The 17577-nt window shown below is 44.5% G+C and overlaps 1 protein-coding gene across 3 annotated transcripts in view; it reads right to left on the reverse strand.

Moving 5' to 3' along the window:
- Window positions 1-16510, reverse strand: part of nr1d2b (nuclear receptor subfamily 1, group D, member 2b) — a 56251-nt gene extending 39741 nt beyond the window's left edge. For 2 of the 3 annotated variants that reach the window (XM_060904767.1, XM_060904766.1), the window contains exon 1: window positions 16127-16510. In XM_060904767.1, the coding sequence (XP_060760750.1) occupies window positions 16127-16145 (19 nt within the window). In that variant the 5' untranslated portion in view covers window positions 16146-16510. Of the gene's footprint in view, window positions 1-13208; window positions 13256-16126 lie in introns of those variants that run through there. The other variant, XM_060904768.1, reaches the window with a different exon arrangement.
- Between the last annotated feature and the right edge of the window lie 1067 nt (window positions 16511-17577).

Here is a 17577-nt window from a genome sequence, read left to right on the forward strand (position 1 = left end):
AGTGACTGTGCTTCTCACCCTATCTCTAAGGGAGCGCCCAGCCACCCTGCGAAGGAAACTCATTTCAGCCGCTTGTATCCGCGATCTTGTTCTTTCGGTCATTACCCAAAGCTCATGACCATAGGTGAGAGTCGGAACGTAGATCGACCGGTAAATTGAGAGCTTCGCCTTTTGGCTCAGCTCCTTCTTCACCACGACGGACCGGTAAAGCGACCGCATCACTGCGGAGGCTGCACTGATCCGCCTGTCGATCTCACGCTCCATCCTTCCCTCACTCGTGAACAAGATCCCGAGATACTTAAACTCCTCCACTTGAGGCAGGACTTCTCCACCAACCTGGAGAGGGCAAGCCACCCTTTTCCGGTCGAGAACCATGGCCTCGGACTTGGAGGTGCTGATTCTCATCCCAGCTGCTTCACACTCGACTGCAAACCGCCCCAGTGCATGCTGAAGGTCCTGGTTTGAAGAAGCCAACAGGACAACATCATCCGCAAAAAGCAGAGATGAAATCCTGTGGTTCCCAAACAGGATTCCTTCCGGCCCCTGGCTGTGCCTAGAAATTCTGTCCATAAAAATTATGAACAGAACCGGTGACAAAGGGCAGCCCTGCCGGAGTCCAACATGCACTGGGAACAGGTCTGACTTACTGCTCCGTTCGTACAGGGACCGGACAGCCCTTAGCAAAGAGCCCCAAACCCCATACTCCCGAAGCACCCCCCACAGAATACCATGGGGGACACGGTCGAATGCCTTCTCCAGATCCACAAAGCACATGTGGACTGGTTGGGCAAACTCCCATGAACCCTCGAGCACCCTATGAAGGGTATAGAGCTGGTCCAGCGTTCCGCGACCAGGACGAAAAACCTGCTTGTTGATATGTGATTTTATTTATTTATTTATTTATTTATTTAAACCTGTACTGAAGAGGTGTGTGGAATTTATTCCTAACAGTTCAAAAAGTCCCTGACTGCAAAATATTGAAGAACGTCTGGTTAAATAATTGCATTGTGCTAGTACTGTATATTGTAACGCGACATACTGTACCAGTGAAAAAAAGTTTGTACACCCGTACTCATCCTATATAGTAGAACAATACTGAAGACCTCAAAACTGGGAAACTCGAAGGGTGCCCGGTAGAGTAGATACCGCCGCCAAGCCGCATATTCAGATTTGCATTGAAACCTAAAATCAATTGTTCCTTGTCCCACAGCTCACATTTCCTCCAAATTCCATCAAAATCCATTCACTACTTTTCGAGTTACATTGAAAACAGACAAACAAAGGCAAAAACATAATGAGGTAATAATGTATTAGACCATATATGGAATTACGTCGGAAAGAAAAAAGCGTCAAAAAACAAAAAAAAAAAGACTTCATATTCAAGATTCTTGAAAGCAGCCACCGTTTACCTTGACACTTTGCACACTATTGGCGTTATCTTAACCACCTTCATGAGGTAGTCACCTGGAATCCTTTCTGTTTAACAGGTGTGTCTCGTCAAAAGTTAATTAGCGCAATATATCTTACTTCCTTAAAGCTAGAATGCCTTTCAGATTTTTCAAGTGTAAGTCATAAAAAGAATTTTCCCCGACACACAGTTATTTGTGTTCAGTGGACCGAAAGCTACTGAATTCGAATCACAGACTTCCAGTTTTATTATTTTTTTTAAAAAAATAGAACAATTAATGAATTTATCTCCACATGGCCTTAAATTCTCCACTATTTTTTCCTGCTTCACCATGACGCGATACAAGATACTACATCATGCATGACGTGGTGGGCTTTCCCCGTTCGCGCAAGGCATTGTGGGATACAAATTTGAAACAGGAGAGAAAAATGGAGGACGCGAGTGTGCGAATGAAACGTGAAAGACCGACTACAGTAACAGAAAGAAAGCGAGAAGAAAAGACGTTATGTTATATACGAAGGAAAGGAAACGCAGGAAATATCAAACTAATAAAGACCGGCGCTCAGTGAGCACCTCGGTGTGATCAGCTGTTCGTTTAGTGACAGAATGATGGAACTGTCGGTGCACGCTCAAAGGTAAACCTGTAGATGCGCAGCACACGGACTTCCTCTGTCTGCTTGACTGTGCGAAGAAGTGAGCGATTTCATGAGCATTATTTGCTTTAATCCCCTCAAATTAAATAACTTCCCAGCCACTGAATAATGGCCTGTTTTTGTTTTTTTGTGTGAGAGAGAGATTACTGTACAGAAATAAACCCATCACAATGACCAAATTTCAGACGGAACAAAATTTCACCGATTTTATGAAATCGAAAGGTTGTCTAGCTTTAACGCGTTTGAGATCAAACAGTGAACAGCCCTCTTCCACAACTGCAGTAATCCATATTACGTCAAGAACCGCTCGACTAAGTAAAGAGAAACGACACCCATCGTTACTTTAAGCCATGAAGTGTTTTTTAATTAATCAAAATAAAGAAAAAAACATCTAATTCCAGTACTTTTCACAGGTACTGGACACAAAAGAAAGTTCAGTTTAAAGAAAATCTGGGACTCCTTTGAGGAAGAAATGACATAAATTAGACTCGAGTGTGTCTGCTTCCATTCTCCATCGTTATATAATAATAACTAGAAAAGCACTCGGAGAGCGCAGACCTCCGCCAAGAATCCTTTAAAAAATTCCGGGATCCAGAAGGTGATCCGGATCACCGCCAAAATTTAATGGCTTGTTACTTGTGCCCAGTCACACCTCTGGAAAAAATTTCAGAGCAATCCGTTCATAGCTTTTTCTGAAATGTTGCTAACAGACAAACCAACAAACAAACAAACCAACGCTACCGAAAACATAACCTCGTTGGCGGAGGTAATAAATTTCATAATGGCGCTTTCAGAAGGGTGCAGCTGAACAGACTACAATTATTACAAGTTGAAAAATACCTGAGAAACATGCGTCAGTGATGTCGTTTGTGCGGAGGGGTTTGCTTCAACCACGTGATGAAAAACGTGGCTAAAAAGGTGTGACAGATTTTCTATTTCGAGTATCCATCCATCATCGGTAGCCGCTTATCCTGTTCTACAGGTTCATGGGCAAGCTGGAGCCTATCCCAGCTGACTACGGGCGAAAGGCGGGGTACACCCTGGACAAGTCACCTGGTCATCGCAGGGCTGATGCAGACAACCATTCACACCCACATTCACACCTACGGTCAATTTAGAGTCACCAGTTAACCTAACCTGCATGTCTTTGGACTGTGGGGGAAACCGGAGCACCCGGAGGAAACCCACGCGGACACGGGGAGAACATGCGAACCTAGAACCTTCTTGCTGTGAGGCGACAGTGCTAACCACTACACCACCGTGTTATTTCGAGTATAGTTATTGTACATAAATATTTAATAGCTAGATAATGTGACCATAGCTACTTTAAAATGAGAGTTAAATGAGACGTAATGCTACAATAGACCCCTTCGCAGTAAACGTCATTCATACGTAAGCGGAAATTGCGCGTGCAGCCTGGACCCAAAAAAGACTCAGAAATGCCTAGTTGTTGTGTTGTCGGGTGTCAGAATCGTAGCAGTGATGGGGTTAAAATGTTCAGAATTCCAGCAGGATCTCACCCATTCCAAAAAAAAAAAATCGCCGACGTCTATGGCTACAAGCCATCAAACGTGTAGACTGGGATGAAAGCACCATCAAAAATGCGCGGGTTTGCAGCGCCCACTTCATCACAGGTAAGATCAGGCTATTTATTAAATCTTTTTTATTCTTTCTAGTCTTCGTTTATTGATGTAGCAAAATACTTTGGTAACGTTTGTCTGATTAGCTGGGTCATAGTTACACAATGTAATGAATATTGTTAGCATGTTAACTTAGCTTTGCATGCAGTTTTGTTTGTAGGAGAGGTCTCGCTTGACTCAAGCAGTCCAGATTTTGTGCCATCATTATTTGTGTATGCCGAAAATCACAATTTTAAAGCAAGGATGGAAAGGTAAAATTGTGTGCCCTCGCTCTAAATGCCAACTTACGCTGACTGCTCTAACCGAGCTCCCGCCCCGTTCAGTTTCATTTCTGCTCTCTGCCTCTCGCTTTTTACGCAGCTCTGATTTCTCTTAGCTGCACTCTTTACACTATCATTCCTTTCATGCCATTACCTCCTGCAAATTGCTGTTTAGTGTTGGGATTTGCTGTTGTAGCTAAAGCCACATTGCCATCACATCACTGGCATAATTTGATTAAAACAAAATGAATATGAATGTCCCATTGTTAATCAAGTTGTACATGCCCGCACATAACAATCATATGCGTCTAAAGACTTGTAGGCACGAAGTTTTTTGTGGGTGTACACTGAAGTCTTGTCAATAAGGTACGAGTATATATCTGGCCATTGTATACCAGGGAACTTACTAACATCGTCCGTCCACTCTTTAATTAAATGCGGATCCGGTAGGCGATGTCCACTTGTTAGAGTTAACTTATTCATGTAGCAGTCTCGATCTTGTAACGACAATTGTTTGGCATAATCTGACAGCTCATAATGCCGGGCTATGGGCAGCGCCATTGTTTCTGGGTCCAGGCTGCGTGCGCATCCTGGCAACAGTCGGTTTGTTTACAAACATGCAAAGGGGTCGATACACACACACACACACACACGTATACAGTAAGGCGGGATGGTGGTGTAGTGGTTAGCGCTGTCGCCTCACAGCAAGAAGGTTCTGGGTTCGAGCCTCGTGGCCGGCGAGGGCCTTTCTGTGTGGAGTTTGCATGTTCTCCCCGTGTCCGCGTGGGTTTCCTCCGGGTGCTCCGGTTTCCCCCACAGTCCAAAGACATGCAGGTTAGGTTAACTGGTGACTCTAAATTGAGCGTAGGTGTGAATGTGAGTGTGAATGGTTGTCTGTGTCTATGTGTCAGCCCTGTGATGACCTGGCGACTTGTCCAGGGTGTACCCCGCCTTTCACCCGTAGTCAGCTGGGATAGGCTCCCAGGATAAGAGGCTACAGATAATGGATGAATGGAGATGAGATTATGGGTCCGTCTCAGAAACTGGACATTATGGTCAAAAAAATACATTTTCTAATTTTACTTTTTTTTTTTTGCACTTACCTAACATTCAATGTTTATTCTTATTAAACATGACAAAAGAAAGATAGCATCTTGCTTTATCTGGCCTCCACTGTGGAAAATTTTGATTGCAATTCAAATGCTTTTGTAAAATTGATTTCCATATAAAATAACTCCATCATGAAGAATTAAAGCCCCTCCTTCACAGAGGAGTGAAAATATTGAATAAATTTCCTCTTTTTGATTGCTTGGGTTAAAAATGCCAAATAATGAATTGATTATTCACTTAAATATGAATAATATGATACATTTTGGGTATTTGATATGGCGAAATAGGACACGATGGAAAAATCAAGAACACACGGGAAAGATGAGAATAACGGCGGTGGTAAAAGAACAGCGACTGTACCGGCTGAAGGTCGCGCGGGTCTCTGCTGCGGCGCGCGAGCAACAGGACATCACTACTGCACTGGACGGAGCGCGAGGCGGGGGCGGGGCAAAATGACTGGCCGTAGATTCTATCAAAAGTTCCATCTAAATTGACCATGGTTGCAAAATATTGGCCAAAAATACGCAAACGTTACGAAATATGAAAGTAAGATGAAAAAGAAACATTGTTGCCTTATACTGCAAGACTAAAACAAAATAAAACCGTCAAAACTCACCTTTTCAGTGATAACGTCCGAACAGATCACCCGCGTAACAGAAAGACCGCAAATGGAAGCACGATCAGCTTCTAACTGTTGGAGTGGAAAATTCCATTCTACACATGCAAATTGTTAATGTGTGTCCTTCCCCGCACACAAATAACACGCTACGGTAAAAAATAGACCACAACTCATTTTATAGCTCAGAAATTCATACAAGACCAGCTACCATCGTAACATATTCTGTAAGAAACGTATTCTATACCTAACTTTCAGCTTTCGTTTTAAAAAACAAAATCGCAGATTTATAACTAAAATCACTACGCCGTATAAAAATTTAAGTTCCTACTTTTGGTGAGGTAGTGACCTCGACCCTGAGGCTTTCCGTTTAGATCAAAACGGACAATCGTATTGGTTTGCGGAAAATGGAGTTACGACGGTGATGAAATATTTTGCATGATGTTTTATTACGGTTATGATTATTCTGTGAGCGCACCAATCCTTAGGTGGATAAAGTTACAACTTAAAATACAATTAGTGATAACTGTAGACTTTTCAGTGGACTACAACCTTTTTAAGGGAATGCAATATCAAGTCAAGTTTATTTGTATAGTGCTTTTAACAATAAACATTGTCGCAAAGCAGCTTTACAGAATTTGAACGACTTAAAACATGAGCTAATTTTATCCCTAATCTATCCCCAATGAGCAAGCCTGTGGCGACGGTGGCAAGGAAAAACTCCCTCAGACGACATGAGGAAGAAACCTCGAGAGGAACCAGACTCAAAAGGGAACCCATCCTCATTTGGGCAACAACAGACAGCATTACCAACATTAACAGTCCTAACATAAAGTCAGCTTCGTTGATGCTATAAACCCCCCACCGACGGAAACCCGAGCGCAAAACTGTTACGACAACCGCAGTCCCAAAGTCAGCAACTCAACTGCAGTTGACTGCGATGTAGTCAACCATTTATCATGTCCCAGATCAAGCCGCCATTTTTCCACAAATTCTGAATAGAGTATTCACATCAAAGATTTAGTTTTATCTGTATTATTTCTTTCATCATTTTATTTCAAATTAAAACCAACATCACCATTCAAAACCGTATAGTTTATTGACCGAGTATATTTAGTGGGCGACCCCCACAGTACCCAGTTTCTGAGATAGACATATATATAAAATCATCATTATCTCTAGCCGCTTTATCCTGTTCTACAGGGTCGCAGGCAAGCTGGAGCCTATCCCAGCTGACTACGGGCGAAAGGCGGGGTACACCCTGGACAAGTCACCAGGTCATCACAGGGCTGACACATAGACACAGACAACCATTCACACTCACATTCACACCTACGGTCAATTTAGAGTCACCAGTTAACCTAACCTGCATGTCTTTGGACTGTGGGGGAAACCAGAGCACCCGGAGGAAACCCACGCGGACACGGGGAGAACATGCAAACTCCGCACAAAAAGGCCGTTGCCGGCCACGGGGCTCGAACCCGGACCTTCTTGCTGTGAGGCGACAGTGCTAACCACTACACCACCGTGCCGCCCCATATTATTTATTTGTATTATACAGAATGGTATTGTTTAAGACATTATTTAGTATTCAGTGAGTAAATGTTCAACATAGAAAGAAAACTACTATGGGACTGGGGGGCGGGGGGGGGGGGGGGGGGGGGGGGGGGGGGTTAGACCAAAAAATTTTTTCTACCCCCTCCAAAATATGGAGATGATCTATCCAAGTATGGAAATACCAATATTTGGCCAACTGAAAAATGCTAACCCCCCTGTACATACCCTCTGAAGTTAATAACCCCTCCAAATAGTCAAAAACTGCCTTTTTCACCAACATAAGCGTTCCTTAACGGAAATAACTCTTAAATATAACATCAAAAATCACAGTAATAGCATTTATTTCTCACAAAAAGAGTTGTTAGAAACCCTCATTTTGTCTCTGTTTACGGGTTTGAATCAGAGTAACAAATTCTCCATAAAGTTTCAAGATATGCTTCTTTATATGTCTGGTGTGGACGGTGTACAAGTTACAAAATAACCAGTGCTCTTGAACAATATCTGCCAGCAACCGAGCAGCAGCATCCCTGGATCTCTGTGCTTGACCAGCACGCTTCGGCCGCAGCAGATCGAGCATATTCTGAATGATGTCCTTCCCTGTTGGAAGCATCCCAGAAGGGAACTCAGCCTGCTCTATGTACTCTACTACACCTAGTATCTTCTTAGCTTTTGACCGTGTTGCAACAGAAGCCATAATTTACCTGCAAGAATACAAATAATGACTAATACATTGGGAGATATAATTCAGATATGAATCATTTGTGCATAAAACTAAATTAGTAACCTTAAGTAATGATCCTCTGTGCTTAAAGGGCTGATGACACGAACATGACTCTATGCAATTTCTTAAATAAACTATACAACATGGCAAACATGTTAGATTTCTGTTATAATTACGTGAAAAGAAGCTGTTGTTATGCAAATATCCAACTTTTAATTGCACAGCGCAAGAAAACTGGGTCCGTGGCTCGCGGCCATGTTGTGATGTCAGCGGGAGAACACGCTGCGGTTCACTGGCTGTTCTACTCAATGTAAATGGCGCATGAAAACGCCGGTGAACTCTCTAGCTCCTCCTCTTCTGGGAGTCTAGAATTGTGTTGTGAGTGGGATAGATCGGAAGAATCAAGTGATGACGAACACGGGTGCATCCAACCGTACAGGTTTGAACCTGTTACTGTGCAATCTGAGAGCGACTCCGACTCCGAGATGGACAGCGGACAGGCAGACAGCCCAGCATTGAACACCACAAGGTCGGATAACAAGGATTGGCAGGTCAACCCGTATTTGTTCAAAATGTTACGGAATCAATATTTTAATATTGTGTATTGTTGTCTTGCATGTGTAAACACTGCTTATATCATGTAAGCCGTATGCTACACTGAATACATAGTTCCTAATGGAGCATGCAAACGGCTAACATAATAAGCTTACGACTATGCCTGATCCGTGATACATTTAGGATAATATTGGCAGGCACGTCTTCTAGTTTATGGCTTCTTAGTTTTATCCTTGAATGAAGCAAAATATTTGATAACCTACATCAGCGTAAGCAAATGACAATCTGTAGCCTACTTGTCTGGCTAAGTTAGCTTTCCCTCAGTGTTTGCTTTGAGAAACAAGCTTTCACAAGCAAATACATGACTGATATCACGCCGACTTTATGATTACATTTATGATTATCATGAATGTGTACTCTATGATGTGTACTCTATGAGCGCTCTGGAGCGAGTCACTTCCAAGATGGCCGCGCAGACCGCATGGTTACTATTTTTAGCATCATGTCGGAGCACTCTATAGCTCTACGTACCTTTATCTTATGTTGTTTCTCAACACGTGTTCTGACAGTTGGACTGTCTTTGGAGGAGTCGCCTTGTCCCAGGCGACTGCTGGATCCGGCATAGCTACTAGTAGACCCCCTCCGGAATACTGTAGGCACTGCTGATGGTAGTAACACACGTTTGTGCTGAACTGAACACCCAAGAGATTCTTTTAAGCTGGGAAGGGTGTCAAAACAATCCAAATCGAAGTGTTCAGAGCACAGGACGGATGTTGGTGAGGGCTCCCACTTGTCACGAGTGCGCCTGACTTGCTTCACCCACTTCGCATGCAGCTCGGGATCTCTGGGAAACTTGAATAAACTTACCCCATCCTTGTGGGTTTTGGAGCAAAAGCCGGCAACACAACGCGAAGGCATAATAATATTATATAAAATAATGTATAATAATAATAATAATAATAATGATAAACTGAACACCTCTCGCATCAACAACAAACTGGTAAGTTAGGAGGAAGGTTCTTTCGCTGACGTCATATAGCTCCTCCTCCTCCTTTGTCTCCTGGGTACTGCAGCCCCGTCAAATTTGCCCAAATAGCCGCGTTTTTTATCATAACTTGTAAAATAGGCGCCTTCGTGAATTAATATATGGATCATCGGGAATTACTTTTTATGTTATAAAACATCGCCAAAGATGTCAAAAACGTGTCATCAGCCCTTTAAAAATAGTTCATATTTGAGGTATTACTGAAGTGTGTGACATTCATCAATAACTTTAAAACTTGCTGAAAAAGAGCAGAATTACCATACGCTTAATTTACTTGAATGTAAAGTTAATTACCACCAGGGGCGTCACTAGGCCTTTTTTACTGGGGCACGTGCCCCAGTAAAAATCAGCTGTGCCCCAGTAAGAAAATGTTGAAAGATTTTCGTAACAAACTAGTTTCTTTGGCAGATCATTTATCTACTGTAAGTTGTAGGACAGAGTGTGTTTCAAACTTCTATCGCCTCTTCTTTCTAACTAATTTTCTGATTGGTCTGGGAGATTCTCACTGTAAACATAGCGTGCGTGGGGCGTGCCATGAGTCCATTTAGCCTACTGGAGAGATGAGTCTACTCTTTGGATGAGTCAGAGAACGGGCTCTGGATGAGTTAAGGTAGCGCGAAGTTTTTGCAACAAAACTAATCAAACCATATTCTAACAAACTCATTAAACTACATCGAATTAAACGATGTTAAAGTACTTTTCCAGATGGAGATCAGACAATTCTTCTCACGAAGCAGAGACGGGGCAGGGAAACAGTGACAGATGAGGAGGAGGGTGAGAGAGGTACGATTAAGGTTGGAGGCTATGTGCTAGTCAGTCATAACTAACCAGCTAAATTCGTGAATCGTGAGAGTCGAGGTGACACGTTTAGCATCAGCATGCATTAAAAGCCCAAATGCCAACAATGAATTTTTTGGGGACTGGGATGTGTTTTCCGTCTCGTTGACCTATTCCTCGCATTTTCATCCACAAGAGCATGAGAATTATCCACTTTGCATAGGTTGGGGACAGGAACGTTAAGGTGCATTGTGCGGGGGGGCATTTTGTGTGTGTGTCGGGGGGGCAGTGCCCCAGTAAAGCTTAATTCCTAGTGACGCCCCTGCTTACCACTAAGCTCTTAAAATAATGATCATCTGCACTGAAACTTTGTCGCCTGGTGCGACCTGAACCACCTGCGCATCAACGCCAGCAAGACAAAGGAGGTGGTGATCGATTTCAGAAGGACGGTTCCTCAAATTGCACCAGTGAACATCCAGGGTTTGGATATTGAGATCGTGGAGGAGTACAAATACCTGGGTGTTCACCTCAACAACAAACTGGACTGGACTAACAACATAGATGTCCTGTACAAGAAGGGCCAAAGTCGTCTCCACCTCTTGAGAAGACTGAGGTCTTTTGGTGTGTGCAGGACACTGCTTAGGACTTTTTATGACTCTGTGGTAGCATCAGCGATTTTCTACGCTGTGGTCTGCTGGGGCTGTGGAAGTTCAGAGAGGGACAGGAAGAAACTTAAACTGGTCAGAAGGGCTGGCTCAGTCTTGGACTGTCCTCTGGACTCCATTGAGGTGGTGGGTGAGAGGAGGATGTTAGCCAAGCTGACCTCAATCATGGATAACCCCTCTCACCCCCTACATGAGGCTGTGGGGGCTTTAAGCAGCTCGTTTAGTAGTAGACTGCTACACCCACGGTGTAAGAAGGAGAGATACCGCAGGTCATTCATACCTGCTGCTGTCAGACTGTATAACATCCACAACTTGTAACGTAGCACCAGTAACCTGTTTGTCGTTATATTTGCACTACTTCACCACTACTACCTCTGCCATCTCTCATCGATGCAATTATTATGTGCAATAATATAGGCCCTAAACTATTTTTATGCATACTTATATTATATATGTGTGTGTATATATATACACACACACAGAGTCTACCTGTAATGTGCAATTTTTCCGAGCCTCTCAATAAGGCAATTTTTCAATACTTTTTCATGGTAGATAATGCAAATAGTCCTCTGTATTCAAGCCTTTGTTTGTCTAATTTTTATTTCCGTTTTATTTGTTATCTGTTTGACATTTTCTTGCTACTGTAACACGTGAATTTCCCTGATGTGAGATGAATAAAATGAATCTAATCTAATCTAATCTAATCTAATCTAATCTAATCTAAAATGTTGTAGTCGTACCTAGTGGCATACCTGAAGAGGTTCGCATTCATTTCATCGATAACTTTAAAACACATTTTAAAAAAAGCAGCATTCTAATATCAAACAGCATTGTAATCTCATCTCATTATCTCTAGCCGCTTTATCCTGTTCTACAGGGTCGCAGGCAAGCTGGAGCCTATCCCAGCTGACTACGGGCGAAAGGCGGGGTACACCCTGGACAAGTCGCCAGGTCATCACAGGGCTGACACATATGCCGCTTTTCCACTACAAACGCGGCTGAGCCGTGCCGTGCCGAGTCGAGCTGAGCGGGGCTGTTGGAGTTGCATTTCGACTACAACCGCGCTGAACCGTGCTGGCTGGAAGTGGGTGGACACATTGGGTGGAGTTAGCGAAAGTGGGTGGACGTCACGTGATGTCGTTAAGCAGCGCAAACAGTGACATCAGTGACAGTGGCGGAACAAGTCAGAGCCGGGCCGGGGGCGGGGCAAATGACCGGGCCCTTTATTAAAGCTTATCATAACATCATTTTAGGCTACAAAATGTCCGCAACTGCGGTGTTTACCAATTTCAACACTACCGGGTGCAACTATGTTATTTAGTACATCAAGTCCTTCAAACGAACATGTAACTCAGAAACAAAAAAACATTAGGCGACATACTGTACATGGCTCATAATAAAACATCAATAGCCTACTGCGCGCATTATTTGAAGGGCATACGACGAGCCTTGCGCTCCGCGAACTCGTCCACGATGCTCTGTATGTCACTGATTCAGTGATCTTTTAAGCGGTAGTCTCACGACCCGAATAGTAAACAATAAACATGGAGGACATGGAGTCGTTAGTGTTGCTGGTCTTGGTGCTGTGGCTTGTTGTCACCGACAACGCGGACAGATACTGGCAAGAGCGTATAGATGAGGCGAGGCGCATAAGGCTTCAGAAATTCTCGTAATTCGTAATTCTTCTCCTTCCGGGTTTGCGGTGTTTACAGATCCCAGCGCGCTCGCGGGGCGTGTGTGGGCATGTGAGGACACGCCTCCTCACCAATCAGTGCACAGGGGAGTGTCTGCTCACGCCTCCAGCCTCACTCGGCACGGTTTGGCTTGCTTCAGCCCCACTCCAAAACCGTGCGAGTTTTAGGGGCTAAGCAGGGCTGAAACGAGCTGAGTCGTGCTGGTTTTTGGTAGTCGAAACGCGAGCCGTGTCGGGCTGAAGTGAGCTGAAGCGAGCTGAAGTGAGCTGAAAAAGGGTAGTGGAAAAGGGCCAATAGAGTGCGTTTACATGCACATAGAGAAAATCGAATTTCTGCCGTAGCTCGACTGAAATTGAAGTTCTAAATGCCATGGAAACACCTTAGCTAGGTTGAAATTGAACCGAACTTGATTTCTCGTAATCGAGCTACACGACCTAGTTTATGCGATTTTTGCCGAGCTACTTAGTGCATGTAAACCCTATCGAGCTACATAGTCGAGTTACTTACTTCAGCACTGCCCCTTCCGGAAGTGACGAGTCCACAAGCGGGAAACACGACAGCCTCGGTCGGCATGACAACAGTAGTAGCGAGCAGCAGAAGAGGTCAGGAGGAACAAACGAAGAAGAGAAAATGGCGAGCAGAAACGTGCACTTCTGGAGCAGTGAGGAGACAGAGTTCATGCTCATTCAGCTTAAGGAGTTGAATATATTAAAATTCATGGACGGGAGAAAAACGCGCAATGGAGAACACGGAACTGATAACTTTGTTTACACTCTTGAATAGCTCTTCTTCATGACGACAACCGGAAGTGTACCAACACGATGGGGCATGTAGCGCCACCTGTGGCTCGGGTGCACAATGTACCTCACACAATAGCTCGATTTCCTTGTGTGCATGTAGGATTGGATTTCTCTGGCACCCCTGCTGGGACCCTTTGCTCGATTACCGGCAGTAGCTCGATTTGGATCTGCATGTAAACGTACTGATAGACACAGACAACCATTCACACTCACATTCACAGCTACGGTCAATTAAGGCCCTGTTTACATTATTTCGAATCAGCGGCTCATCAGATTAACGTTTTTAAAACGATTCGCGTACACACACAAAATTTCTGTGCCCGCAACAAAACCGTTCCCCGTGCACACAGCAACACCAATACACAGATACGCTAATCACATGACTAATTAGACAGCACATCACATGATCCCAGTGCATATCGGGCATGCGCAAGTCACTCACCACTTGCAAGTGGAAGGATGGCAAGCCTAAAGACCATTTTTTCATGGACAGACGACGAGGTCCAATTGTTACTAAACGTAACATTGGATTATAAAACAACGTGGCATGACCAACGCCAGCGAATCAGGAAGGTGGATGTCACAGTGACGTTGTCCAATGACGACGTCAGCTAGAGCTCAGCACTGCGTATCCTCGTTCCTCAATGTTTACACAGCACCGGATCAGATACGTACTGGGTTGAATGGAGCACTTGCATGTGACGTCACAGCCGATCCAGATTGTGACAGACGCCATCTTGTCGGTCAAACGCCATATTCCGCCTTCTACTTCTGCTTTTACTTCTACCTTTTCTTCTGGAAAAACCTACTATATACAATTCTACTACAACGGCTGTGGCTACAAGCTCTCCCTACCTGTGCACGGTTTTTATGTTTTTTGTATTTTTGCGTGTTGTTCGTCTGTATCGGACTTCAATATCCACTACAACCGTATGGACTTACTGGACATTGGTTTCCAGCAGAAAATGACGGTTTGTAGCGATTTCCATCGCATGCACAACATTCCAGACGAGAAAAAAAAAAAAAACATTCCGGACGAGATAGCTAGACCAGCGGGGTCTCCATGGATTGTTATCGGAAGCAAAGCGAAGGAGGCGGCGCTGGGAGTGGAAGCAAAAGCGAGGCTACAGGCAGAGCCGGCCTGTTGACTAAGCTCAGAAAACAGCTACTCAAATCTCCACTGCCAAGCCTCTACCTCTCCAACGCCAGATCCATGTAAACAATTACAGCTGGAATTACCTTATTCTATTCTATAATCGGCTGGTCAGTGTCACTCAATACTTAAGTGACTTACCCGTCCAATGAGGATTCTTGTTTACAAGATGCCACATCTGAGTCACTGACAAATCCTGAATTTCTGTAAAGATAACTGCCCAGAGATTTATAAGCACGCAGTGCTTCACCACTGAACAGCGAGGGAAAGTTAATGAGGTAATTATACACGTCCGGGTATTCCGCTGGCAGTTCAAAATCCGGTCGTGAAAACTCCGTCCGGTAAGCCATAAGGGTCACAAATCTGTAGATTGTTTATTTTAGACATATATCTAGTTATCTGTTCATTAGAAAAACGAGCCGTGTAGTCCGTCGGTTGAAATTGATCCATTCTGTACACGAGTGCAGCAGTATTCAGCGGTGTTTTTGACCGACAAGATGGCGGTTGTGTACTTTCCGGTCACGTGACTGCAAGATCTCTATACGTGGGCCCTGGCGGATTCAAATTGTTCCGCCTGTGGAGTCGTTTCCCGGCGTTTTAATGTGCACGGACAGTGCATCCGCAACGACAACGATACGGATACGGTCTAATGTAAACACCACCTTAGAGTCACCAGTTAGCCTAACCTGCATGTCTTTGGACTGTGGGGGAAACCGGAGCACCCGGAGGAAACCCACGCGGACACGGGGAGAACATGCAAACTCCACACAGAAAGGCCCTCGCCGGCCACAGGGCTCGAACCCGGACCTTCTTGCTGTGAGGCGACAGCGCTAACCACTACAAGCAAGGTTCAATTTAATAAAATTTGACATTTTCCCACATACATGGACCATCTCCATATTTCTAGACGGGTAAAACATGGAAAAGTCAATACTGTGAGGTGAAGCTTCACTGTCTGAAAGTTAGAAATGACCTAAATGCATATATTAAGTGGAGAGAGAGAGAGGTGACCTACTTCTGAAGTGTGTTCAACAACCTCTCTCTCTCTCTCTCTCTCTCTCTCAGACCTGTACTGTAGTCACCTCACGTGTCAGAGCTGCACCACTTCGCCTTGCCAAATTATGCAATAATTACGTCACGGCGCTTTTGGACCAATCAGAGAGCACGCACAGGCAACGTAAACACACTTGCACATGGCTAGGGCGAAGTGTCCATGTGAATGAAGCAACTGCAATGCTGTCCAACAGGACACGGTATGTCTTCATGTCCTGCTTAAAACTACAGGACATGAAGACACCTAGTTAGGTTTATTAACGCCGAAAAGGAAACAAACAAAAGCTAGAGAACAGTGTTTACACCTGCGCCAGCTCGAATAAGCCTTCATGCATATTCTGAATTGGTTGCGATGGCAACAGGAACCGGAAGTAAAATAACAAAGTCTTTATTTTTGTAAAAAATTATAAATATCTTACCACCCTTTGTAGACTCCATATCTTCTGGAAACAGAACTGTTTGCGTTCAGATCGCTTTCTTTGTGTAAAATGAAAAAAAAAAAACTTGTTTTAAACGCTGTACATTTTAATTCCTGCTTGTGGAAAAAATATCCCAGTCTAAAACTCTTCTCTTTCAGCTTTGTTCCATCTGTTGAAGCTCCAGAGTAGCTCCGAAACCATTCGAAACACTTGCTCGTGAACGCTGCACGACTGCTGTATAAACCAGCACTCAAATCCAAAAACAGCCCTGAATTAAATATCCCTGAGAAACGGGACCGGCGGCACTAACCAGCTGAGTCTGAGGCTCTGTGCTGACTGTTGTGTTTCTAGTAAAAGTGCTCATTGCGGCCCATGTGACCCAGTTCAACCGGCTCCTCCTTCCTGGCGAGTTTGCATTGGTGTCAATGTAACCCAGTGACACACTTTCAGAGCGCTAAGGAACGCTGCACGCTCAGGGCTGCTGAACAGGAGTGCGCATGCGAGATAAGAAAAATGAGAGCATGCATATAGGACAGGAAAAGATTTAACCTGGCCTATAAACGTTACATATGGATGAGTAAGCTTCGAGCACATTTTACAGCAAAGTTTGCATGCCTTATGGGCTTGTCTCATCTCATCTCATTATCTCTAGCCGCTTTATCCTGTCCTACAGGGTCGCAGGCAAGCTGGAGCCTATCCCGGCTGACTATGGGCGAGAGGTGAGGTACACCCTGGACAAGTCGCTAGGTTATCGCAGGGCTGACACATAGAGACAATCACATTCACAGTCAATTTAGAGCCACCGATTAGCCTAACCTGCATGTCTTTGGACTGTCAGGGAAACCGGAGCACCCAGAGGAAACCCACACAGACACGGCGAGAATATGCAAACTCCATACAGAAAGGCCCTTGCTGGCTACTAGGCTCGAACCCAGAACCTTCTTGCTATAAGGCGACCGTGCTAACCATCCATTATCTGTAGCTGCTTATTCTGTACGGCAGGGGTCTTCAATCCTATCCTCAAAGGGCCGGTGTAGCTTCAGGCTTTCATTACAGCCAAATTGGAGGCTCACTTGATTGTTGACTGGAGACGAGGGTGAAATGATTAAACAAGTGAAATCAGGTGTAGCTCCTGCTTGGTTGGAATGAAAGTCTGCAGCCACACTGGCCCTTTGTGGATAGGATTGAAGACCCCTGCTGTACGGGGTTGTGGGCAAGCTGGAGCCTATCCCGGCTGACTACGGGCGAGAGGCGAGGTACACCCTGGACAAGTCGCCAGGTCATCACAGGGCTGACACATAGAGACAATCACATTCACACCTACGGTCAATTTAGAGCCACTGACTAGCCTAACCTGCATGTCTTTGGACTGTCAAGGAAACCGGAGCACCCGGAGGAAACCCACACAGACACGGCGAGAATATGCAAACTCCTTACAGAAAGGCCCTTGC

The sequence above is a fragment of the Neoarius graeffei genome, chromosome 22 (genome assembly GCF_027579695.1).
Source record: "Neoarius graeffei isolate fNeoGra1 chromosome 22, fNeoGra1.pri, whole genome shotgun sequence".
NCBI lineage: Eukaryota > Metazoa > Chordata > Actinopteri > Siluriformes > Ariidae > Neoarius > Neoarius graeffei.